Source organism: Vulpes vulpes, chromosome 6 (assembly GCF_048418805.1).
Source record: "Vulpes vulpes isolate BD-2025 chromosome 6, VulVul3, whole genome shotgun sequence".
Taxonomy (NCBI): Eukaryota; Metazoa; Chordata; class Mammalia; order Carnivora; family Canidae; genus Vulpes; species Vulpes vulpes.
In genome coordinates this window covers 129,472,411-129,498,188 of record NC_132785.1, presented here as the reverse complement: position 1 = coordinate 129,498,188, position 25,778 = coordinate 129,472,411, and the positions used below count along the sequence as shown (strand labels likewise).

Here is a 25,778-nt window from a genome sequence, read left to right as displayed (position 1 = left end):
CTCGCCAATCGGCAGTGAGGCCCCGCCCGGGCACGCCCCGCCCCCTCGGGGCGGCGGAGACTTCGGATTGGTCAGGAAGTCTGAGACGTAGCGTGGCTTCCTCTCTGATTGGCGAACCCGGGGCGGGGCGCCCGGCTCTCATTGGAGGGGGAGGTGGCGAGGGGCGGGGCAGCGCGAGGCGGCGGACGGAGCGGGCGCGGGGTGAGTGGCGGGCTGCTGGGGCGCTGGGGCGCTGGGGCGCTGGGGCGGGAGGCGGCCAAGGGCCCCGGGGGGTCGCGGGTCCTGCACCGGGTGCGGACCTGCGGGCGGGCGGGCGGAGTGGACAGCGGAGCCGGGTCCTGGCGGGGCGCGGGCAGCCCGGAGCCGGGGTGCGGAGGCCGGTCCTGGGGGCTGCCACCCGCAGGGACCCGAGCAGCCCGCCGGGGCGGGGCCCCCTGGGGTCACGGCGGCAGCCTGGGGGCGGGGGTGGAAGGTGAAGGTGGGGCGCCCCGGGGCGGGCAGGCGCGGAAGGCAGGTGCGCTCGGGCGGCCGCGGCGGGAATGGGGCGAGGTGGGGGGCCGGGGGCCCGCGGCCTAGGCCACCGTTCTGGAGAAGCCGTGCTGGCGGCCGGCCAGGCCCCAGGAGGGTCACCCGGGGTCACCGGGGAAGCCCCGCCGGCTGTGGGTGACGCCGCGCCCGTCGCCGCTGGGGGAGGGGAGCGCAAGGGATGCCCAGGCCGCAGGCGGGCGCTCACCCCCGGCGGCCACGCGGGGCGGGCCAGCCTCCGGACGACCGAGTTTGGCGGAGTCTGCACACCGAACTGTCCAGCCCCGCGCCGGTGTCCGGCTTGGCAGGTGCTCCGTCGGCGGCCGCTCTGCTCCCTGACCGCCCGGCCCCCATCGCGTAGGCCTGAGCCACCAAGGTCGCCCGCTGCTTTTCCTGCCCTGGGTCCAGCTGCTGTCAGCCCCCGCCTTTGTCTCCAGCGACTCCCCAGAGGCAGCAGCCTCAGCTAGAACCTCCCCCGCCTGGCCTTCCTCCTCACCGCCCGGACCCCAGCCCAGCCTGCTGGCTGTGTCCCCTCCATCCTCTGGGCCCCGTGGCGCCTCCCTGGGGCTTTCAGTCTAGGGGAAGGACACACACACACACTTTCTCCAGAAGTTGAAAACAACAGTTTGCTGTTTAGTCCAGGTGTTGTGTTGTCCTGAGGGTGGTTTGGGGTGGTGCCTCCCTGGGTCACCCCTTCCCATTCTTGTCCTTGGGGACCCCAAGGACATCATCACAAAGATGTCCCCTCCAAGCCGAGAAGGCGCGCCGCTTCTCCTCTGACAATTTATCCATTCCCCAGAGATGTTATTTTTCTTTATTTGCGTCCTGTCTTCAGGAATCTAACACACCTACCGCCAGCCTGGCCGGCATCTTCCAGACACTCGGGGCACCTTTGGAGGTGGTCACAGTCCCCATCACCTCTCCCCGTGTATAGCTGGCCCTGGGGCCCCATGTTCAGGTGCCTCTTTCTGAAGGAGACCCCAACCATCCTCCAGCTTGCGGTCCTGGTGACCTCGGGAGTGGGGGTGGGGGGACCTCTGTGTGTGTCCTCCCCGGGTAGGCAGTGCAGACATGGGACCTGCAGCACGAGCCCCTCCCTGCAGCGCTGTCATGATCACGGGGTGCGGTATGCCTGGCGTCAGGCTCTGCAGCCACCCAGACCAGTACTGTCAGATCCAGGCATTTCGGCCCTCTCCATGCCAGATGTTTCCCTGGACTGGCCTGTGAATGTGACAGTGCAAGTGACCTGATTCTCGAAGCTCCAAAATCTCACTGATGTTGTCCACATAAATAACGCTCCAAGCACTGCAAGGGGAGGTGGCCTTGCTGCTGGACACCGACGCTGGGTTCAGCCCGAGTGGTTGCTGGCCTTGGGCTTCCTGCACACCCCTCTGCACTCAGCTTTGCTGATGCGGGCGGCCTGCGTCTGGGGGACCCTGGGCTGAGCAGGGCCGCCAGCAAGGGTTGGGTTGGGCTCCAGTCCCATAGCCTGTGGGGCCCGGGCCATGGAAGGGCTGCTGGCCGGGGGAGGGGCGGGGACTGCAGGGCAAGGGTGGGACAGTCTCCACTGTCCACTGCTCAGCTTGGTGGTCGTGGGGGTTCCGACTCGCAAGCATCCTGCAAGATTTGGAACTCGCTCTTCCCATTCTTTCCAGATCCTCCATGGAGGGGAGAGTAAGGCAGAGAATGCAGAAGGCACTTCGTGCCCGGTGCCTGTGATCTCCAACTGTCTGTGTCCTCCCCACTGAAGAGGGGTCCAGGCAGGGTGCTCACCTGGACACCAGGTCCCCGGGCCAGGCCTCAGGGTGGGAGCACCTGCTCCTTTCTGACACCTTCTGCAGGGGATGGAATGGGTCCGCCCTGTGTGCAGGGACCTTTAGAACGCAGCTGGCCTGGGGGCATTTCTTTAACCGCGAATGCACGGTTCCTAACTTCCGGAATGCTCGCTCTAGCCAGTGCTGCCTTAGACCTATCTGGGTGGTTTTCCTGGTACAGTGCAGTCTATTCTCCAACCTCAGGGCCGACGGTGAACCCTGGTGTCAGAGGGGACCACATACCCTGGCCACTGTCACCCTGCTGTGCTCAGCTCCTGGGCGGTGTGAGGTGACAGCCAGCACATTGGAACTTGCGTACCTGGGAAGTTACCTATCTTTGTGGCCGGCCTGTCAAAGAAATGGATTTGGATCAATTGGACCTGAATCCCAGGATTATTGCTGCAGTTAAGAAAGGTATACTTCCTGACGTTTGGGTCAAGTAGATATGTGAAACGTACGGATGTGCGTATGCACAGTGCGCGTGGACAAGTTAACAGGGTCCTGTCCAAGTGCCCCTGCCCCAGGAAACCGATCCTCATCAGTAACTGATGCTGGAATGTGCTGCAGGTTTTTTTCAGTTGTGTGTGTGTTTCACTGAGGACATTTTTAAAGTTAATTTTATTTTCATCAAAGGTAATACACGTTTATTGTCTAAAAAGTGAAATGGAACTGCTTAAACCCCTTATGAATCTTTTATCAATTTCTTGTGTTTTTGAATCTGGGTTTCTAAATACTGTGCTTATGTTGCCGTGTTCCGTTTGTCAGTGTCAGGAACTACTCAGAGTGCGTGTTACAGGGATGAGGGCTGGCTGACTTGTGCCCCGACTTCTTCCCCCCACAGTTGGAACACAGTTTGGGCCATTAGGGTTTTGACTGGGGACATAATGACTGCTGCTGAACTGGGAGGTTAAGACAGTTTCCTTCCTTGGACCATCTTTGTTATTTTCTCCCAGAGTTGGTAGTTGCCTCCTTTTTTCAAATGCTGTGTTTTCTGTGTACATCTGACTTTTCCCCACATTGTCCAGTATGTCCATCAAGTACCAGTGCCTTTTGTTTAAATGCTCAAAGGGCTGGACAGCTCACCCATTCTGTCTCCTGGTGTGTCTGTCCCCAGCTACCCTGCACCAGCTGGTGTTCTGAGACTCCCTTCCCTGTCCCCTGTCTCCTGCGGCACGTGATGGGGAAGCTTCAATATTCAGATGCTCGTTGATCTAATAATGTAGAACCCTAAGTTTACGTGGAGGCCAGTGCTGCAACGTGGTGATATCCTACATGGGGACAGGGCCTTGAGGTCCTGCTCCCTCATCCTTGGCTCTTGTTTTTTTCTGGAGCCTATCAGTCATTTTCCTTTGTTCTCCCTTTCATCCAGTCTGTCCATCTGTCTTAATTGGCACATTCAGTACATATGTATTTAAGGTAATTCCTGATACGTGTGTTAACTCAGCCTGGTCACCGGTGGACTGTGCTCGGCTATTCTTCCTATTTCTTTTTGTGGTGGTATCTGTCCTTTTCCGGCTTCTTCTGGATTGGTTGGATATATTTTTAGCATATTTTTTCTTTCTACTAGTTTGAAACTGATGTACTTATCCAAGCCCAAAATTAATTTATCCACTCTTCTCCCCAGATACCAGGCCTTTTGGACACATTGACTCTGTAACCCTCCCTACCCACCTTGCCCGCTCACTCATCTTTGCTGTTTGTCCACTGGCCATCCTGCCATCCCCACATCCCAGAGGTCTGGTACAGTGGACACGTTTGGAAGCCGGCTCAGCCTTCCTGCACTGCCCCCCCATGCATGGCCCTCACTCTGCCCTGGGATCATCCTGTAGGTTTGCCTTCCTTGTAGGCCTGACCGGCCACAGAAACCCCCTTTCTGGACAGATGTTTCTGGGGTGTAAAAGTGGGCGGCAGCCACTGCTCTGGGCACCTGGGGGAGGCCCCTCCTCCTCTCAGGCTCCTGCCACTACAGCTGTGAGGTGGGGCTCCCCAGGCCCCTTCCCTCCCCGCTGTCCTCATCACACTCCAGCCGGGGGCTCCCACAGCTTCAGGGAGTGGACCGACTGGGCTCCGGTTGGAAGACTGTTCCTGCAAACACCGTTGTCGTTGCCGTGTGGCCTCGCGGTACCATAGTCTGAGCTTTGCCCTGGAATTTCTTTGTTCAATTTCAGCCAAACTGAAATCGATAAAGGAGGTTTTGCATTTTTCTGGCCCGGACCTGCAGAGACTGACCAGCCTGTCCAGCCTGGACGTGCAGCACTTGCTGAGAGCGGCCTCCTCACGCCTGCGAGGAGGCGGCGTCCTCACAGGTAGGCAGGGGGGCGTCTGCTCTGCCCTGGCGCCTGGTGTGAGTAACCGCAGGGCCAGGACACAGCGTCGGGGAGACACCTATGGGGGGGGGGGGAGCAGCCCTGGGGGCCTTGCTCTGGGGGCTACTTCTCGGCCGAGAGGGAGGCCAGGCCGCGGGGGTGGGAAGCAGGGCTGAGCCCCGCGCCTCCCGGCAGCGCTGCAGCTGTGCGAGCGGGAGGGGGGGCTCCCCGCGCGGCCCCGGCGCCTGAGCCTCGGCTGCCCCGTGCTGGACCGGCTCCTCCGCGGCGGCCTGCCCCTGGACGGCGTCACCGAGCTGGCCGGCCTCAGCTCCGCCGGGAAGACCCAGCTGGCCCTGCAGCTCTGCCTGACGGTGCAGTTCCCGCCGTGCCACGGGGGCCTGGACGCAGGTGAGTGGCCACGCGGGGCCGCCCCCGGGGCCCTCCCCAGGCCCATCCTTCCCCCCACTTTGCCCGGATCCCACCCGCGGGCAGGGGCCTGACGCCACCAGCGCTGCCGCCTGCGCGGTCCCCTGCCCCGGGCTGGCCACGACGTCCCCGTGACCCTGGCAGGGCAGAAACCGGGACAAGCAGTGTTTTATTCCCCCCTGGGGAGGGGGCGTGCAGGCTGCAGCCCTGGCCGTGCCCCTTGCATCGTGTCGTGGGGGTGACATGGGCCACATGGCACAGGGACGTTTCTAGTACCCACGTGGGCCACTCGAGCGTTAAAAATTTCAATTGGTTTTTACTAAACGGAGGTAACGGAGCGACCGTGATGCTGCCTGGTAGCCCCTCCGGGCCCCAGAGCCCACCCTGGACAGGCCTGTGGTACGGCCCCCACGGGGCGCTGGTCCCGAGGCCCCCGCTTCCCACCGGCTCCCGGACCTCCGAGGGGTAGGGCCGGCGCCACCACGGGCAGGGGTGTTGCTCCCAGGACGCAGGCATCCGTAGGAGGCGGGCCTGAGGGCGGGGGGGGGGGGGGGGGGGGCTGGCACTGGCTGCGCTTGGCCTGGGAAGCGGGTCACCCCCCCCAACCCCCATGGAAGAGCCTGGAAGAGCCGCAGTGATGCCCCATGGGGGATGCAGCGCAGTCTCAACCCGGAGGCTCTCCCAGCCAGGCCACCTGCGCTTCCCTCCCTATTCATTCTAGAACATCTTGTGGCCCCAGGAGAAACCGCCCCCAGCTTGGCCCTCTGGCGGCCCCGCCTCCCCCCCCACCTCCTGTTCTGGAAGACTCAGTGGGACCCTACAGTGAGCTGTGGCCTCCCCGCAAGGCTCACTGTTGGAACCCGCGTCGTCCTTCCCTCCTCCTCACGGCCGGACGCTTCTCTGATGTGTGTCCAGGGCCCGTTTGCTCGCCCTTTCGTCCGTCCACGGGCGTCTGGCTGGCTCACCCCTCTCTGAGCACGGGGGTCCGAGGCTCTCGGAGCGTGTGCACGCCCGACTTGACCGGAGCCACCCTCGCGGGTGGGAGGCGGTGCCACTGTGGGCTTGATTTGCACTTCCGGGCGACGGAGGGTGTTGGGCATCTCCTCGCGGCCCACTGAGCACCCGCACGGCCCCTGCGGGGACGCGTCCGCTCAGCTCCTCTGCTGGGTTCGGACGGGGCTGTCGTTTGTGGTTGAGCTGTAAGAACTTCTATAACGTGGGTGCGAGGCTCTTACCGGATGTGGAATTTACAGCGTCTCCTCTTCTGTGGATGGTCTTCATTTTCTCGATGGTACCATTTTGATCAAGTCCAGCTTCTCCCTCTCCCTGTGCTCGCTTGTGCTGTTTGTCAAATCCGAGAATCCGGTGCCGAATCCGAGGGCATGAAGGTTTACCAGCTCTTCTCCGCAGCTTGTGGGCATCGGCTCTGGCGTCAGGTGTGCAGCCCGTGAGGACGGGCCGGTGTACGGTGACCCAGCTGTCCCTGCGCCATTTGCTGGAGGCCATTCTCTTGCTGAGTTGTTCTGGCACCTTGGTTGAAAACCAGTTGCCACAGATATTAGGGTTTGTCTCAGAGGGTCCCCACTTCTTTCTGGCTGCAGACTCGGGGCCCTCTGGCACGGGGACCCAGGCCCTGGCCAGGCTGCTGCCCCACAGCATTCAGGCTTCCAGGGACATGTGGCCCATTGTTTGCTTACCGGCTCCTCCAGTCACACGAACCCGAACCCATGGTTACCACCTCGGAGCCAGGGATGGCAGGGGGAGCCTTGAAAGGAGCGCCTCGGGAACCTGCGCTCCCGGAAGCCTCGGCGGGATGTCCCCGCGCGCAGGAGGCCCATTCCCAGCAGCCTAGGCCTTGATGACTCCGCTCCCCTCCACTGGGGCAGGCCCACGGGGTGGCGTCCTGGCAGCGAGGGGCAGTGTTGGCACAGCGGGGCCCTTTGCCTTCCCAGGGGCCATGTACATCTGCACGGAAGACGTCTTCCCAAACCTGCGCCTGCAGCAGCTCATCGCGCAGCAGCGGCGCCTGCGGACAGACGTTCCGGGTGAGGTGGTCAGCAGGATAAAATTCAGCAACCAGATCTTCATCGAGCACGTGGCCGACGTGGTGAGTGTCCTCTCGGCCTCGGTTCCGAGGGGAGGTCGGTCAGGGGCCAGTGGACGAGGCCACCAGGACAGGGGAGCAAAGGCGCAGATGCCAGTACACGTGTGCCACACGTTCAGATCCCTGTGATCTGGTGCCTAAAACCCATCCTGTAGATCTGTCACCCACACAAGGAGGTCCAGCGTGCCACTTCCTGTCCCTAACAGCACCCGAGACCCCTTAAAGGCGGCAGCTGCAGGGAGCACCCCCCGCTGCCTCCCGCTTCCCCAGCCTGTGGTGCCCCCTGCCCAGGGGAGGCCAGGACCTGCTGTCCAGGCCACCGTCCCAGCGAGAGCAGCCTGTGTTGGGTTTTACTTCTGCCTCTGACGGAGCAGAAAGGTGCCTGTCAGGGCACAGAGCACCCCTCTCCCTGGCCAGGGCCTAATAAGCCCCCAACGAGCCCCTCAGAGGGCCGGCTGCCACCTAGCCCCACCACTCAGGGGACAGACCTGGAAGGACCACCAGGGGATGCAGGCCGCGGCCTGGCCAGCCTAGAGCGTTATTAGGTGGAGAGACGAACAGGGAGGGAGAGTACAGCAGCACGCCCAGAGCAAGGCCTCTCCACCCCACCTGGCGCCCCCGGACCAGAGCCCCGGCAGGCAGCGCCCCCAGATCCTGGCGGGCCTTCCTCCCACTTAAGGATTGTTATAAAAATACCAAGTAAAAGATACAGCGTATAAACTTTTAATTTTTAAAAAATTTACAATGAAACATTATCACACAGCTTGGGGAGGTACGTGGTAGGGTGCGGCACCCGCGGTAGGGTGCGGCACCCGGGGCCCCCAGCCACGGCCTCTTCCCCGGGGGCTTGGGACACAGATGGCCGGGAGGGAGGCCGCGCCCACCCCGTCCTCCTGTGGGGCCGGATGTGGCCACGGCTCTGCAAGCGACACGTGTCCCGATGAGCAGCGTGGTTAGTAGTACAGTGTGCTCCGTGGCACGGACACGGGAAGGCGAGGTTAGTGCTGCAGGCTCCCAGCCCCTCGGCCCTCCAGCCTCGGCAACGGTCCCCTGGCTGTCACACGTCCCCTGGCTGTCACACGAGCAGCGTCCGTCCCGCCTCTTCCAGGGCTGGGTGTGGCTTCACTGCGAGAAAGGCCTCGGTGACCTTGGGGCCTCTCGGGTCGTTCTGGCCCCACAGTGAAGCCCCCAGGCGCCCCCCCCCCAGCTGCCCCCGGGGACGGGGGACTCACATTACTGCTGGCATCCTCAAGGCCGCTGCTACTGCTGTCATTTTCCACAAAGAGAGGCTCCACTGGAGACGCCCTGGAGATGGAAGCACAGGACCGGGTTTCACTCAGGGAGGGACAGCCACGCTGTGGTCACCCGGCCCCGCTGGGGCACAGCTGGGAGTCTTCACAGTAGAGGCGGCCCCTGCCCAGCTGCCTCCACCTCCCACCACTGGGGTGTAGGAGGGGGTGGGGTGGGGGGTCAGGGCCCAGCATGGGGCCCCCGGGGAGGAAGGCCCGGTCACAGTGATGGCCCCATGGAGGCAGGGGCGTGTCAGCCCCACTGGGGACTGGGGAGAAACTGGACAGATGCGAGGTGTCCCTCAGGCGCAGGGCAGGGGGAGCCGTGGTGGCACAGCCGGTGACGGCCATCTCCCCGTGGTTTCCAGGACTCCCTGCTGGAGTGTGTGAGGGAGAAGGTGCCCGTGCTGCTGTCCCGGGGGATGGCCCGTCTGGTGGTCATCGACTCCGTGGCGGCCCCATTCCGCTGTGAGTTTGATGGCCCAGCCTTGGTCCCCAGGGCCAGGCATCTGCAGGCCCTGGGAGCCGCCCTGCGCCGGCTGAGCTGTGCCTTCCAGAGCCCAGTGCTGTGCATCAACCAGGTGGGGGCCCCACCACCACCCCCAGACTGCAGGCCTCCTCCATTTATTCTTTAGGGAAGCAGCTGGGGGGTGGAGTGGGGGGACAATGGGGTCCCTGCTGCAGCTGACCCTGGTCTGCACGTTCCAGGTGACAGAGGCCACAGAGGAGCAGGGCACAGCACCCCGGCCACACGGGTGAGCAGGGCCCACCCCCTGGACAGGACGGCGCAGGGGGTGCCGGGACCCCGCGGCTTTGAGTCGTGGCTGGGCCTGTTTTCTCTCTCAGGCTCTGGGACGAGCGGGTTTCTCCAGCCCTCGGAATGACCTGGTCCAACCAGCTCCTCATGAGGTTGATGGTCCACCGGCGCCGCCCTGGGGACAAGGCCGTCACCCCAGCCGGACCCCCTGACCGCACCCTGAGCGTGGTCTTCGCCCCTCACCTGCCGCCCTCCTCCTGTTCCTACACAGTCAACGCTGAGGGAGTGCGAGGGACCCCGGGGACCGAGTCCTACTGACACGGTCCCAGATGCCGGCCAAGCCTGCCCTGTCTGCGGGCACAGGACTGGCGTCCCGACTCCGCACACCCATCACCGGGTCAGGGGCTGCTCGAGGGTGTCATCTGCACCTCAACGGCAGGAAGGCAGTGAGCACAGAGGAGCCGCCCGACGTGGCCTCCACGCAGCCTCCACACAGGCAGGGCCACGTCCACGCTCGTGCTGCACCGCGCTGCCTGGCACAGCGGGCCCCAGGCCGCTTCACCACAGCCTGCTCTGTGCCAGGCTCTGCCCTAAGTAACTCCATGTTGGTGTGGTCTTCACAGCCCCTGGGGACCGGTACACTTACGATCCTTGCTCTCAGGGAAACTGAGGCACAGAACAGCTAAGCAACTTGACCAACCTCCCACAACTCTACAAGCCAGACACTGAGCCCCGGGGCTGGTGCCAGGAAGGCAGGCCCACACCGGACCCATACGAGGGTGGAGGCACAGGTCCCTGTAACTGGGCACTCTTTCTGCTTGGATGTTTTCTAGAGCAGAAACATGGATTTGAAATGTCCACCCAGTTTTTAAAGTAGTCTGTGGCCCTCAAAAGGGTAAGAATGGCCGCTGTAAATAGAAAACAGGCTGTAATTTTATACAAGAGCCTTTCTGCAAGTGCACGGACTTTGCACCAAGAAATAAACCATTTATTTTTTAATAAAATACAAACAATCCCAAATTATTTTCTAGGCAGATCACACTAACAGTAAGAGAACTATAACTATAGCCCAAAACAGCGTGTACACAACAGATGGGCCTCCCCCGGGGGGCACGCACGCACGCCAGCACTCGGTGGGGGCCACCCTGCCCACCCACCACAGAGGGACGCCCCTGCAGCAGGGCGGTCCCAGTGACAGATGGCCTGGGCTCCCAGCCCCGCACAGCCCCACGCCTGCACCATCCCCTCCACCCCACGCACTCCTCACAGCCCTGGGTCCCCCCTACGGTGGGGACAGGGTGGAAGACAGCCTGTCTCTAGGACTGCCCCAGTCACACGTGTGATGCCTTCTGCCCTGACCAGACTCCCTCAGCTGACTGGAGCCTCACCCTTGGCAGGTGCGATCACGCACCACCGTATAGTTTCCAGGAGCCTGACGACCATCCAGTGCACTACTCAGAAAGAAGTGCAAGTAGAAACATCAGAATACAGCCGCATCTATGCAATGTGCTTCCCCAGAACATTCTATAAAGTTAGGACTATGAGCGATATCTTCTGTAAACTGTAAACTATATATTTTTAGCAATATTTATACGTTACCATAAACACTGAATTTCTCATTACATGATATTCTTAGCAGCTTTCTGAACAAATGACAATTTTTTTTAACTCCAAGACATCAATGACTCCCCCAACACTGCAAACACCGAGTGAGCGGCCCAGAAACAGCCCGCTGGCCCCGTCACTGAGCCCCGCTGAGTGAGCACACCTCAGGCTGCCGGGTCCAGCACCTTGGGAAGAGCTGGGAGGGTCGGAAGGCCCGGCCCTCCACAGCCTCCACCTCCCACGGAGGGCTCTGCACACGGTGCAACCCCGGTCCACTCCCCGTCTGGCCTGTGGCCACAGCCTGGAAACACAGGCACTAGGTACCAGGGAGGGCTGGCGCTCCAAGGGTCCCCTCCCCCAGAAAGGAAAGCACGCTGCCCGCACTACTCCCTCCGAGAACGTGAACATACACACTTGAATGAAGCAGTGACAACCGGGCTCCTGTTTTGTCCAAGTTCAGAAAGCACAGATCTGCAGGCAGCGTCCCGGGGGCAGGAAGGTTTCTTGCGGGCTGGGTCTGGGCTGGGTCTAAAGGAGGCCGCTGGCGCCCTCAGAGAGGCAAGGCCAACAAAGGCCTGCCCGTACCCCCTGGGGCCCAACATGAAATCCTATTCTCACCCCGTGTTCATCCTTCCCAAACGCCCTGTTCCTCCAGAGAGAAGCGTCAGTAAGGGAACCTGGCTAGGTTTCCGACGTACTGGATCAGCTTCGTGGCACGAGAGAGCACTTCTGACGGCGGGGGCGGTGGGACGGGGGTTGGGGAAGGATGACCCGACATGGGGCAGCTTCCAGCCAGCCCCCCCAGCGCTCCCAGCGGCCTCCACACCCAGACAGGACTGCAGAGCGCACAGTGCCTCTGCGGGGACACGCTGTGCGCTTCTTTCCTCGCGTGTCTCCCGATCCACCCCATGTGCAGACCGGCCCTGGACAGCATTTACAAAGTCAGTTCCTCGTCCACCAGAAGCTGCAAATTGGGACGGCCGGGTGCTGAGCAAAGAGGCACGGCCACAGAGGCCACGGGCCAGACCCACAGGCACCTGTCTCTGGGTGCCACCAACCCCCTCGTCATCTGCTCGGGATTTTCTAAAGCTACGAGCTTGACTCACACATCTATTGAGGGGCAGGGCTGCAGCGTACACTGGGCAATGTTTCCATCAAAACCTACCCCATGTTGACAAAGAAAACCTTTTTCAACATAAAACCTGCATCTCTACATGCTCAGCATTCAGGGACCAACAGGGGGGAAAAGGGGCTCCGAAGGGGCAGGCCTGGGAGCCCACGGGGCGTCTGGCAAGGCACGTGGATGTGCCACACTGCAGGAGTGGGGACCCGGCGGGGACCCGGCGGGGACCCAAACCCACCAGCATGTTACCCATCTCCCCCGCTTCTTAGCACCCCCCCTCTCAATTCCAGGCAGCTCTGCCACAGATCATCAGATGCTTATTCTGAAAGGATGCAGCGTAAGGTTCCAGAGTCTTAGGTTACAGCCTTAGTATACATTAACACGCACAACAGATTCCGGTGTAGTCCGTGAGCAGCGGCCCATTCCAAACGTGGGGAAGCCAGCTGCCAGCGCCACATCGGCCTCCCCGACCGCCAGGCCTGGCCGGTCTCACGCTCCTGCTCCGGCAGCTCCTGGTCGCTAGGACTGCAGACAGCTTACCAGAATTCGGGGCAGGCCTCCAGGAGGCGAGGCGGTGGAGGATCACTATCTAGAGAAGCAAGTGACCCAGGTGGTGGGTCCCCTGCAGAGTTAGGGGAGGGGGCTCGGCAAAGCTTTGAGGGCTCAGTGCTCCATTAGTCTCGGGGATTTTATCTAGCTCAGCCTCGACCCTCAGCGGGCCAGCTCAGTGTTGCTGGCACTCAGAGCACGAGAGTCTGCCAGACAATTATTTCGTTCCTGCGTGAAAAAACAAAGGAAAAATTATACTTAAGCAGTACTCCAAAGGACGCTGGCTTGAAGTGGCTCCGAGCTAACAATAGTGGGAGTCCTGACCATTGCGTGCAGGGGGCCAGCCCCGAGGGGGGTGGAGGGAGGACTGAGTCAATCCCACACCTTTTAAGACAAGACGCCTCTTTACTGTTGTCACCAGGCGCATCCAAGCGCACTGCCCAGACACTACCTGCACCTCCCGTGTCACCAAGGGCCTGGCAACAAGCACCTTGGGAACGGCCACCTCCTAAGGTCCTGGGGAGGAGAAGGGAGGCCCGCGGCAGCCAGTGAGCGTCTGGGGTGAGCAGCGGCACCACAGCAGCTAAGACGTGCGACGGCCAGGGAGCCTGGTCACCAGTGGACGAGCACTAACTGCTAAGTCAGAAGGTTCTCTGTGCCCTAAGTTCAGCTGCCTGGTCTGCTGGGCACACTGGGCCACACCCGACAGCCACATGAGACATTGAGAAAAAACGGAAAATTAAAAGGCCCTTCCCGACAAAGAAGGTGCCAGCAGTTTTAAATGGGAAGGTGACAGGTTTGTGCAAGCCTTGGGACTGCTAAAAAAAAAAGTGCTAAACACTGGATGTAAAAGTGACAATGCATCAGTTACTCACATTAGTAAAGTTCTAACAGTCTTAAAACATTGAACAGGTTGACAAGACAATGAATTAGTTACAAACTTACCAGAGGCTGAGATCAGTTAATACACATGAGGTGGCCAAGTTTTGACATTAGCAGAATATTTAAATTTTAACTAGCTTAAGCAAACTAAAGATCAATAATTAATAGACTGAGAATGTTTACAACATGTACGTTCCCATAATTCATGGAATCAAATTAACACAGATTCCGGAAATACCACCATGATCCCTCTTTGTCTGCAACTCCTAACTACTGTGTTCCTAAGGCCCCCCAAAGTGGCAGCGACGCCCGGGAAGGGCCTGCGGCCGCCCAGTTAGCCCAGGCTGGGACGTCAGGGGCACGAAGTGGGGCAGGGCTCCTTACTTGGAAATGGTCTTCAGCGGCCTTGCCACCCACGTTAAGGACATTCAGAGAACTGGCACGCTTCATGCTGCAACCAGGGCAGTGGACATGCAAAAGGACAAACCAGCAGCACATCAGTGACCCGGGAGCGGGAAACAGCAAACCACCCCCCTTGAAAGGAGCTGTCACCGCGGGGGGGGCCCCTGGAGCCCTCCCTCACGGAGAGCGGGCCTTCCTCTCGCCCCAACTGGGGCGTCTGCCAACTGCACAGACGCCCTGGGTCCATCCATAAAGCCCAGGAGAAAAAAAGCAGCTTCTCTGCATCTTTCTCAGCAAAGCATTTTTCTTAAACACTACGTGTAAATTCAGTGTTGTCATGCTCTCAGGCTTTGAAGCCTGGCTCCCGTGGGAGGCGAGCAGCTCTGCCGGGCACAGCGTGCGTCTGCAGGGGGTCGGGTCGGTTGTAAGAAGGGAGCCTGGAGCCCCTCCAAAACCCAACACTCACCCCAAGTGACCGTGGAAAACAGCCACACTCGACACTCAGTGTTAAGATCAGATACATACATATACGCTTGTGTACTTTACGTACTGTTCAATATTAAAAGTAAAAATAATTTTTTATTAGCCAAATAAACTCAGCAGCTTTCTCTGCTTAGAAACCAAAATCTAAAACAAATTCCATGGCTTTACATTTAAGGAAATGTAGTGATTTAAATGTCTATTTGTTTTTTTTCTCCATTCTCCACTTTTCTCCATTGACACCTTTAAAATACTTATGAAATACCCTGCAAATAACCTAAAACCTAAGCTTAAAATTATGGGCAGCTGTAAAGTTACTATCATCACTTACTGCCACCATGGATGTCCTCAAACAGAAAATCTCTGCTTTTAAAGTTAAATAGCTGATATTAAGGGTTATTTTGAAATATTTCCAACCAGGAACTGTAATAATGACTTTGAACGACCTACGACACAAGTAGTGCACACTAGTATTTGCTCTGTGAGTTGAAGGCATGGCTGTGAGGCTGAAGCACAGGTGTGAAGGGTTAGCACAACCAGACACACATAAAAAAACGCTCCAATTATGTGGATGAAGGCCCAGGTCATGACTCACGTGCCCACCAGCGCCACAGGCACAGCGCCCAGCAAGGGCAGGTACTTACCAAGTTCTCACTGATGAAACTACACCAGAAGCAAAGACCTTAATATAGTTAACCTCAAGTAAAACTCACTCCCCAGATCCCCCAACCAGGACAAGCCCTGGAGCCCCACTTAAGTGCTGCTAGAATTCTCTACATACGCATTTACTCAACAAGAGATAAAATCAAACCAAATCACATTGGTACACTTCATCTTTGTTATTTAAGTGGCCGATGGACGAGAGCTATACAGTGCTCTTCCTCAAGCTCTCTTTTCCTTATAAGACGAAAGTAACAACAATCTGACTCCTGCCAGCAAGTGTCCCCTTGGCCCCGCATGATGCATCCACCCTCTTCTCTTAAACCGTGGTGCACAAAACAGAAAGGACGCCCAGTTCAGAGAGTCTCAAAATGTGGTCCCAGGCCAAAACCGCTGCAGGTACTAGCCGGGAACCAGCTAGAAAGGCTGATGGGGGGTGGGGGCGGGGTGCGTGCAGACCCACTGCACCATAAACTGAGGGCTGGGGCCTGGCAGTCTGTGTTCAAACCCCCAGAGATGCTGATGCTCAGGTCTGAGAAACACTGGTTCAGTTAGTAAATGCAATTACTCCTACCTGGACAGAGGATTCAGTATTTTATGGGATAAAACTTCTAAAGCCATTTAAGTTTCCATCAAGTTCAGGAGATACCATTTCAAAGACCATACACGACCCCTGTGTGTGCACATGGGTAGCCAGGCTGGTGGTGCTCCTTGCACCGTGGCTCACACCACACCGTGAAGCACCTGCACTGCTTCATCATGGCCGAGCCAGAAGGCTCGGGAAGGAGGGGAACACTTCCAAGCTCTGTCATGTGGGAAGAAGGCCCATGTCACAGGACTTAGTGCCAGAACTGGACTCTGCATTTAAAAAGCTTCAAAACCTCCTGAACCTCCACCAGCCAGTGCGTTTGCCCTGGAGGAGCCAAATACTGGCGTGTGGAAAGCGCTGGGATGTATGAGCCACTTGTGTTCATCAGACCCGTCCCAGGAACGTCAACTAAGTGAGTGCTCAACAGTCTGTGCAGATCCTTGTAACACAGCAAAGAAAAAGCTTACTCTTTCAAAATTCGGTGAGACAGATAGTAAACTATCATTTAGTTCTGTAAATATTTTAAAACAAGCACTATATCCCCAAAGCAATTTAAAACCTGCTTCCCTGGCACGTTGGTCTGTAGGGTCGCCAGCTTTGGTGCCGACAGCAGGACAGAACGGCAGGCTTCTGCTCAGCCCCACATCTTTCCAGAAGCCCCAACTGGCTTCCAACACTGCATCTTCCAGGTAGTTTCACAACAAACACGTGTGGAGCTCAACAAACTTCCTCCACAGAAACGGGCTTGTAAAACATTTTTGAGAAGCAGGGTGACAGCCATCAAACTGCTCATCCTGCCTCACAAGCCGTCACAAAATGTGTGCACCCAGCAGCACAGACTCCTGGGAGCACAGAGCGGACAGCAGACGCAGGCCTCTGCTCCCCAGCTGGGGGGCTCCAGAGCTCTCGGGAGTTATGCCTTCACTGACAGACAAGAACAGGACTGGAGGTCCCTCAAAATTAACAAAGAAAGCTTCTGGAAAAGCCCCTAAACGCCGAGTCTCCAGCACATCGCGTGAAGGGACCCTGCCTGCCAGGCCCGGCAGTGGGAGACTTCGTACCACAGAAGGGGAAGTGGAGTCACTTGTATAAGAGTTTCACTTCGACTCAATCCTGACCAAGTAGGCACCACTTAGGAATTCAGAGTCTCAGAACAGCTGACCAAACAGTGCCTCTGTGGGAAATGCATCCAAAACAAGATGCTGTTTACACCAGAAATAGCCCAGAAGCGGGGGCAGATGTCAGCACTCCGGCCCACCCAGCAAAGAGCAAAATGCCTCAGAATCAAACTCCTTTGACTTCAATGTTATTGTTCAAAAGACGGTAAGACTCAGGAGTGAACCTTTCTTAAAACGTGTGGAAAATCTGTTTTTTTAATCCCCTAAAGAAACTCCTTCTACTAAAGTCCTGAAACGGTGATCCTTCTATTTAAAACCTTTTTTCTCCCTACGTCAATACCTGTAGGAGCCCATATACTCCTAGCTAGTGTTTGTTTTAAAAGGATTTCAAAACCCAATTTTTAAAGGATTTAGACTAATACCAATTTTTAAAAATAACGCCTATCTCAACGAGTGAGTGTGCTCAGTGTTTTCACGTGACGCCCCCAACATGTCGCTGCTAAGAAAGACTCTCGGAACACACCATCAAATCACAGAATTCCACAGGTTTCCTTGGAAGGCCCCCGCCCTCCTAGCCTCTCCACAGGAAGTCCCACAGTTCCTCCTTAGCCTGTCCTGGGAGGCCGAGGACGTGAGGACGTGGGCCGTGGGCCCAGGGCTGGCGGGAGGAGCCCAGGGACCACTGGGGGAGGAAGGGCCATCAGGCAGGGCGGTCAGCAGGGGGCCGCAGATAATTACCCGGGGTTCTTTGGCTCACTCTCTCGAGAACTTCCTCCCTTCAGCTTCCTAACCAGCTTCTCACTGCTGCGTCTAATTGAAGCTCGGAGTTTGCTAAAGGAGCCACTGCGCTTTAAAGATCCAGTGCCATCCTGAAAGAAACGTGAACACATGTGAAACTGCAGAGTCCTCTCCCGGCCTCCCAAGAGGCAAAGCTGATGAAAACAATTCACATCACGGTTGACCTACTTGCCTGTGACTTGCTGGCAGTACGGTTGCTACAGAAATTACCAGTTTGCCACGCATATAAATACACTTTAAATAGAAATCTATCCATTTTAAATTTCAGTCAAGATAATCTATGAGCATAAAAACCTCTAAACATGAAGAAGTTCAAACAAAAAATAACATCCCCCAAAATTATATCGCTGCTTTGAAACAAAAAGTAACACAAAAAGAAGTCCCAAGGGCTGCTTCTTGGAAGATCACCAAAACCAAGTTCCATGTTTAATAAAAACAAGCATCTGGTCCACGTAACAGCACTGGACCCAAACCATTGAGATCTGACACAGACCACTTAACACTTCTGTGTACATGCAGTACTTAGATATACTGCTTCTTCAGTAAATGTTATTATTTTTTTTAAAAAACTATCATTTATTTAAGTATTCTCTGTACCCAATGTGGGGCTTACACTCATGATCCCGAGATTAAGAGCCATACGCTCTTTGGACTGAGCCAGCCAGGCGCCCCTTCCATAAATTTTAAAAAGCAGTTTTATTTAATGTTGACTGTAAATGTGGTTGAAAAATTAAATAAAATGCTCATTCCATATGGTAACTAAAACCCCTAAGACACCTTGTGGAAGCACAGAAAAGTGTCCAGCTTTCCCCATAGTGTAAAAAAAAAAAGTAAACCATGTGACAGTATCTGGATATGAAAACCAAAACCAGAGAGTGAAAAAACTGTGTCTGTAAGTAACTTTTATTCTCAGAATGAATCACTTAGTGAGATGAACAGCAACCCCATTCCCTGAAGGAGGATGCAATGCCGCATTCCATGGAAAGAGCAAGAAGTTCTAGGCAGACAGACACAAAGACACGGGTCAGTCGGAGTGAGTTTATTAGAAGTTAGAAAGACACAAATACACAAATCACTGAACACTTAAAGATTAGTGGAGAAAAGCAAAATTGCCAAAATTTCACAGAGACTACACAGCAAATGCTACTTGAGCGAGATCCTAGGGGAGCCCGGGGCCCGGGTGGCCTCGGCAGGCCTCGGAGCACGCCGGGAGCAGCACATGCCCTACTGTTACAGCCTAGCTAGTGTCAACGGTCATGCCACTGCATTAACACCTGCGGGAGACTTCTAACTACCTCTTATCAAAGTGAACTAATCGCTCTTAATTTTTAATCTCATGTATCACACAGTAAATGGTTTTTATTAACACAGTTTATATTACTAAGTACATATCTGGCAAAGCTACATGTATACAGAGATAAGGAACCCCCCAAAAAGGACAGCAGCACCGAAAGGAATGGCCAGTCACAGAGAGGTGGAGCTCTGACAAGAATCCTAGGGGATTGCTAAACACAGCAGTCAGCACTGGAGAGAGAAGTAAAGCTGGAGGAGCCGCCCGTCATGCAGGAGACAGTGTGAGCGCCACATAAGGCAGCTAGGCCTGTCAGACAGAAATGGAGAGAGAGAGAGCCCAGTGAAACCGTTGTGAGAACAGAGCCGGCCCCCACTGAACGCAGCGTGGCTTACAGTATTTCTAGGTCACAAATCTCAGCAGTGCTTTTAATCGCTTCAGTATTTGGGATTACCTTCTGCCCGTTTCTATCAGCCCGGTACCAAGAGGCACTAGGCCGTATGGGATCTTTTACATTATCGAGACTATCACTCCTGTCATCAAAATAAAACCCAGCTTCACAGCACAGATTAGCACTGTGCTAGAAATCTCCGTGATACTTACTGTAATGAGGTTTTCCAGTAACTGTACATAAAGGAGATTCCACAATGAGAAACATTGACAGTGACCAAAAGAAAGTAGGAAGATGCCATTCATTCAACCTTTTCCAGAGATCCTTTTGTAACCCTAAACTATAAAGTTCTCTCTGAAATCAGGGAGGACTTTCTCTTAAGAGCACTAACAGTTTAAACATTTCAGAAACGTTAAGAAACCACTGACTTTAAAAGTCTTTAGCACATTTGAAACATGCAGTTGATAATCCAAAATAAGATTAATTATAGAAAATGGATTTCCACAGGCAGTAATGCACCCCGGGTCTCAGGAGAATGGAACCCCAGTGGTCTCGTACAAAGCCCCGGACAGCGGGGGACCGAGCCCCTGCCCGCTCTGACTCACCATGGGACGCTCAGCAAGTCATTTAACCAGCCCGAGCTTCATTTTTCTCATCTTTAAAATGGAAAAATAAAATTTGTTACCAACTCCCCACGAATGCTGGGAGGACAAGAAAACATAAGTTCTTGTTGCTCTTTTAGAAAAAGGACATTAAACTGTTATTTCCACAAATAGTACAACTCCTGCAGTTCAGTTCAGAATTTATTGCTACACTACAGCAGTGTTACAATATTCCTGTCTAGCCACTCAGCAGACCATGGGAGGGAGTGATTTCAGATTCCAGAGGTACTTCTGTTAAACACACACCCACGCTATCCCTACCCAATCCCTCACCCCTGCAGCAGGAGGCACACAGGAGCTGGGCTGCCCACCTCCTTGCACTTGCTCTTGAGAGCCAGCGAGAACCAATGGGGAGGACAGTGGAAACCCACCCCGAGTCCCAGTGGATTTCTATGCAGTAAAGGATGGAGAGTTGGGAGGTGATCTGTATTCTCTTTCAAAAACATCCTACTTCTTTATAATGCCATGAAAGAATACTTACATGAAAAAAGTGGGTTTCTGAACAGAAATGAATAGTATAGTGCACTGCCTAAGAAATGTACAGCAGTAATTATTATCTATAGATTCAGGTGATTTGTTGTTTCTTTCTCTTTGTTATAGTCTAATTGTCTTTCTAATACAATTTTTAAAAATAAAAATCTTTTTCTAATTAACAGCATGTACTATCCCATTCCTCAGTAATCTCAGGCAAGAGTTCAGTGTAGGGGGCGCAGGTGGGGCAGACTTCTTCTCAAGGACCCTGCAGGGAACTGGCAAGTCAGAAACAGAAAACAGAAAAGGAAGACTCCGGGTCCCCTTGGAATGGAAGACGTGATGTTTCCCGGAGCCCTCAAGGAATGGCTGCAAATTCGATCCCTTATAATAGTGCAGCCAGGGTTCCCATGTTGTCTGAGGGGCCCAGGCTCCAGGGTCAGGCAGATGCAGCGATGTGCAGAGGGTAAAGGGAATCCAATTCCGCCAGAAAGGACTCCTCTCCACATAGCATTTACATTTTTAGCAGGACCATAAGAGAGAACTCAGATTTATCTTGACAATGACTTCAGCTCTGTGTACTTTATACAAAAATAAGCTAGAGGTGGGCAGCCCGGGTGGCTGAGCAGTTAGGCGCCCCCTTCGGCCCAGGGCGTGATCCTGGAGACCCGGGATCAAGTTCCATGTCAGGCTCCCTGCAGGGATCCTGCTTCTCCCTCTGCCTGTGTCTCTGCCTCTCTCTCTCTCTCTCTCATGAATAAATAAAATCTTTTTAAAAAAATAAGTAAGTTAAAGGAAGTTACATTTTCAAGAATTTTAATGGCAATCTTAATAGTATGTAATAGACCGGAATCACATTTCCCTAAGAATTTGATAAAAAATTTCATATGAATGATTACAGCATACCAGTAATCTTACTTTCTTCTATTTTAATAGCATGTAATCCTGTTCTGGACTGACCCAGACTTTTGATATCTCCAGGGAGCAATTAGAACCTAGGCTACCTTATATTTGACCACACTGCCCATAGTTTTACGTTTATTTCTGAATGTTGGGAACAACCATGCCTACTCAGTCTCGTATAAACGGCTACGACAACAGAACGAGGCTGCCGAGCCTGAACCTGCCAGCCTCCCTGCTGGAGGAGCACCTGCACAACACAGCAACACAATGCTTTTTCTTACGGTAGCAGTTTTTAAACTTTTTAAACAGCACTGAAACCTTTTTTAAAAAATCTAATGCATGGGCAGCCCAGGTGGCTCAGTGGTTTAGCGCTGCCTGTAGCCCAGGGTGTGATCCTGGAGACCCACGATTGAGTCCCATGTTGGGCTCCCTGCATGGAGCCTGCTTCTCCCTCTGCCTGTGTCTGTTCCTTTCTCTCTCTCATGAATAAATAAATAAAATCTTTTTAAAAATATCTAATGCAAAAAAATAAATAAATAAATAAAAATAAAAATATCTAATGCAGAACTCCAATAAGATAAAATCTAGGTGGCATTTCTCATTATAAATATATCACAAGTTCTTAGAATAACAACATAAACCACCAAGAACAGTGAAGCCACCTTTAAAGCACCCACAATTTGAAATATGAAATTAACAGATGACAGTCTACCCCTGACACTAAACTCCCAATTTGCGCCTAGTGGATCTGGACTGCCTGTAAATCTTGCTGCTCTCAGGTAGTAAGCTGTTGCAGGTGTAAGACGTCTTAACCACATGCCCTGTCATCACAGGGACTTTTCACTCACACTGAGGGCCTGAAACACTAACTCTCACACCTGGACAGAGACTCATGGGGGGTGGGGTGGGGGTGGGGGCTGTAGTGTATTAACATCTGAACTGAAGGTGGCACTTAAAATGGGCTCCTTTAACTGCATCTGCCTACACCTAAATCAGGATGATTTCAACAAAACCCTGGTGTGCATACTGCCTTTACTGCCTCTTCTTAAATAGTAACAGTATGCTTTGAAAATAAAATTCCACCCAAATGTCAGGAGAGCTCGCTACCACCTCCTCAGAACCTAAGAGCTGGGGACCTCCCGAGAAGGTGAAGGTGAGGGTGGACTGGGTCAGAGCAGAGGCCTCAGGGCGTGGCAGTGAGCACGTTCACCCACGAGGCTACCCCAAGGTACCCCAAGCAGCTCTTGAGTCACCTGCTGCTTGATCTCAGACTCTAAGTGAACCAAGGGCCCCTTCCACTGCTCACTGCAAATTTAGGAACTACTGTCCAGGATGACCGAAGATCTGGGATATAGATTCCTTCAGCCAGTGAGTGGACCACAACCCACTGACGAGGATGGATTTTGTCAAGGACGCAGAGCATATGGTGTCTAAGGCTCAAGTAAAAAGGTGTCCAAAGCCTGGGATGTGAACATCCTATGTGACAGCATATCCAAAGTGAGACAGGAAATGTGAAGTGGAAGGACGCCCATGTGCGCACTCAGAGGGGGGACCTTTCCTGCCCTCTGCATCTGTGACTCCACAGCAGGCTTGACAGGAAGCCACCCACCAGCCCTACAAACTGGATGGAAAGCAGCTCTCCCTCATCCTTGAGTCCTAGTCTTGACGATGGGAACAGAACTCTACGTTGTCAATAATTTTATTATAGGATTTCACAGAAAGATTGACCTAGAAATACTGTCTCAAGAAAAAGTTCCTCCAGAACTTCGTTCAAGAGTATCAAAATCTGCGCCCTGGCTTCTACAGACTAGAGAAGGGACATGGCCCTCTACACAAGGCATGCAGGACGATAGGAATCGTGGGAGAGTACAGTACACAGTGTGGCCAGATGCGGACAAGAGAGGGCCTGGCCATCATCGCTTATGTGTTAGACTACTGCCCAATGGGGGAATGGTCAAAGCAGATGCTGATTGGTTGTCTTGGCACAGGAAACACCAAAGCAAGGCAGCTGCCAGATAAAGACAGTCAAAAAGATGCTCTCCCTGAAATTCTGGCCACTAACGTTACATAGAAAATGTCTATTGAGAATGTTCATCCTTACCAAGGCACTATAGCTCTAGAAAATCCCCAAAATAAATACATTCAAAAAGATAAAAGAATAGGAAACCCCAAGACTTCTATTTGGCAAAACATTTGCACAATTACAACTAATCAAACTGCATCTACTGCAACTTCCAAAAAAGAAAAAAATGGATTGTGTACACAATCCTGCATTCAACCTTTCCTGCTAAAAGCAAAGTTCCAAAGATATTAACTCAATGCACAAAAGTATTACCCTTGTGTGACCAACATTTGCTAGGAAAAATGTCCAGGAGGCCACACGCTCTTTGGAGACCACTGGATAAATAGCAGTGGTAGTAAGAATTTCCATAAAGGCAAACCAGTGAAACCCAGAGGTAGAGCCTGGCCAGGAGAGACATGTTCCAAACACGGGCACATGTTTGGTATCCAAAAACGTCTGACAAAGGACTGTGAAGAGAGACTAGCCACCTCAGTGGGAAGGTGACACTCAGCACCGAGGTGCCACCAAGAATAGCAACCCCAACCTATTCTTCTCTAGAGACAAGCTCTGTTTGAAACATCACTTCCATTGAAGGAATTTAAATTAATTCTCAGAAAATCTACAGCAGCCTGGTCAGTGAAATTAGGAGCACTGGAGTTAGCAATGAAAATGGGTAAGTTAAAAAAGCGAGTTAGTTTTCTGCCAAACTAATCCTAATATCAAAACACAACCAGGTTATGGATTATGGCTCTAAACAACCAGGACACTCAATCAGCATTTAAGTGCTCCAAGTTAAGCCAAACAGCTTTCATGGGTTCCTACAGAAAAGGAAACGACCACTTCAAACGAGTAACAGACTTCATTATTAGCAGAAGATAAGAACTTACACAAAGCTTAATTTGTACTTAATTTGAGGAAAGGACAGTGTCTAGCACTAAGCCAGGAGGAACGTGTGGGACAGCACTCCTGCTGGGAGCCTGGCCCAGGCGGCCTCCGGGCAGCAGGCAAGCATCTGTGGGAGCAGGCCGGCAGCCGTGTACTGTACTTACCCCGTTCCACTCTACGCTCATACTCACTTCCTCCCCTCCATCAGGGCCGCTCTCGTACTTGACCACGTCCACAGTGAGGCTCTCGCGGCTCCTCCGCTTCTCCACGTTCTCAGGGTCATTCAGCACTTCAGCTACTCTCTGTTTGTGAACATTGTCAAGACCCTGAGCCAGGCAAGAGGGACAGGGTTTGATCCGTTAGAACTCAAGTTTGATTAAGGATTTCTAAGATGGCTCAGCTTCACCAGGGGGTAAAAAAACAACACACACAAAAAAAAGTCTTTAAACACTGGAGAGAAAAACTTGGAAGAGCGATTCGTGGAAATACACACTTACGACTCACGCATTTCACTCTTTGTGAAGTTGATCTGAAATTTTAAAAGACAACAAACATGGGTTCCAGTGGGTGAGATGCACACTTCGAAGTATTTAGAAGGAATTGTACCGACATACACAAACTTGAAATGCTCTACCCAAAACAGGACTGCTGGACAGAGAGGAGGGAGAGATGTGCCAGAGAGCAATGAAGCATTTACGGCAGAATCTGGGAGGCAGGCACGTGAGTGTGAAATTCCCTCAACTTCTCTGTTTGCGAGCGTCACAGTAAGATACTGGAAAACACCCAAACGCCCCCCTGTCAAGGAGTGAGGACAGCAGCAAGCTCTCCCCTCATTTCCGCAGAGATGGACCCACACACACTTGAGGCGCTACCACACAGCACAGCCTGCTGTCCGGGTGCGTTTCAGTTCTAATGACCCAGACGCAACATGTCCCATCTTCTAAGGGATCTCAACCCCAACAGCTCATGCAAATGATATGCTGCTGTGACTTTGACAGAAAGGCACCATTCCCAGTAAAGCACAGACAATCCTTTTCTTTAAATTTCCACAACTCTTGATTCCCCAGACTCAACTCGTTTGATACACATCATCCTGGCACTTTATTTTTTAAAGATTTTATTTATGAGGCACCTGGGTGGCTCAGTGGTTGAGTGTCTGCCTTCCACTCAGGTCGTGATCCCAGGGTTTTGGGATGTAGTCCCATATTGGGCTCCCTGCAGGGAGCCTGCTTCTCCCTCTGCCTATGTCTCTCCCTCTTTGTGTCTCTCACGAATTAAAAAAAAAAAAAAAAAAGATTTATTTGAGAGAATGAGTGCACATGCAGGAGGAAGTGGAGAGAGCAGACTCCCCGCTGAGCAGGGAGCCAGATGTGGGGTTGTAAACCAGGACCCTGAGATCATGACCCCAAGCCCAAGGCAGATACTAACTGACTGAGGCATAAAAACACCTTTATCCTGGCACCTTAAAACAAAGCCTGGATTGTTGGCACTACTCCTGAAGATGACTGGTCACAGCACTCTAGATCTAGGATGAGCACCAAGACCTCCTAAGCCACATTCCATCCTCAGGGGCGGCACACTCAGTGAGTGGCCCCACACAGCGAGACCCTCACACAGCAAAACCCCCAACAGGGCTCCCAATGCCTCAGGGAGGAATGATGGGACTTAAGAAAGGGGATCCTCTAG

General features: G+C 54.1%; 2 protein-coding genes across 52 annotated transcripts in view; one reads left to right on the top strand and one right to left on the bottom strand.

Moving 5' to 3' along the window:
- Window positions 1-153: 153 nt before the first annotated feature.
- On the top strand, window positions 154-10,225 carry XRCC3 (X-ray repair cross complementing 3). 2 transcript variants are annotated; one of them, XM_072762473.1, is made up of 8 exons: window positions 154-201; window positions 2,544-2,753; window positions 4,508-4,645; window positions 4,841-5,053; window positions 7,024-7,178; window positions 8,833-9,045; window positions 9,173-9,219; window positions 9,311-10,225. In XM_072762473.1, the coding sequence occupies exons 2-8, from the start codon at window positions 2,699-2,701 to the stop codon at window positions 9,537-9,539; spliced, it is 1,050 nt and encodes a 349-aa protein (XP_072618574.1). In that variant the 5' UTR covers window positions 154-201; window positions 2,544-2,698; the 3' UTR covers window positions 9,540-10,225. The 2 variants fall into 2 exon arrangements, with proteins under 2 accessions (XP_072618574.1, XP_025868454.1); XM_026012669.2 differs by lacking the exon at window positions 154-201 and having other exon boundaries at window positions 2,199-2,753.
- The window catches only part of KLC1 (kinesin light chain 1), a 68,289-nt gene continuing 50,393 nt past the window's right edge, over window positions 7,883-25,778 (bottom strand). For 8 of the 50 annotated variants that reach the window (XM_072762455.1, XM_072762457.1, XM_072762453.1 and 5 more), the window contains 3 exons: window positions 24,284-24,418; window positions 19,715-19,765; window positions 18,452-19,027 (listed from right to left, as the gene is read on the bottom strand). In XM_072762455.1, the coding sequence (XP_072618556.1) occupies window positions 19,733-19,765; window positions 24,284-24,418 (168 nt within the window). In that variant the 3' untranslated portion in view covers window positions 18,452-19,027; window positions 19,715-19,732. Of the gene's footprint in view, window positions 8,301-8,407; window positions 8,481-10,184; window positions 12,727-13,764; window positions 13,832-17,366; window positions 17,499-18,451; window positions 19,028-19,714; window positions 19,766-24,256; window positions 24,419-25,778 lie in introns of those variants that run through there. The other 42 variants (XM_072762430.1, XM_072762427.1, XM_072762432.1 and 39 more) reach the window with 19 other exon arrangements.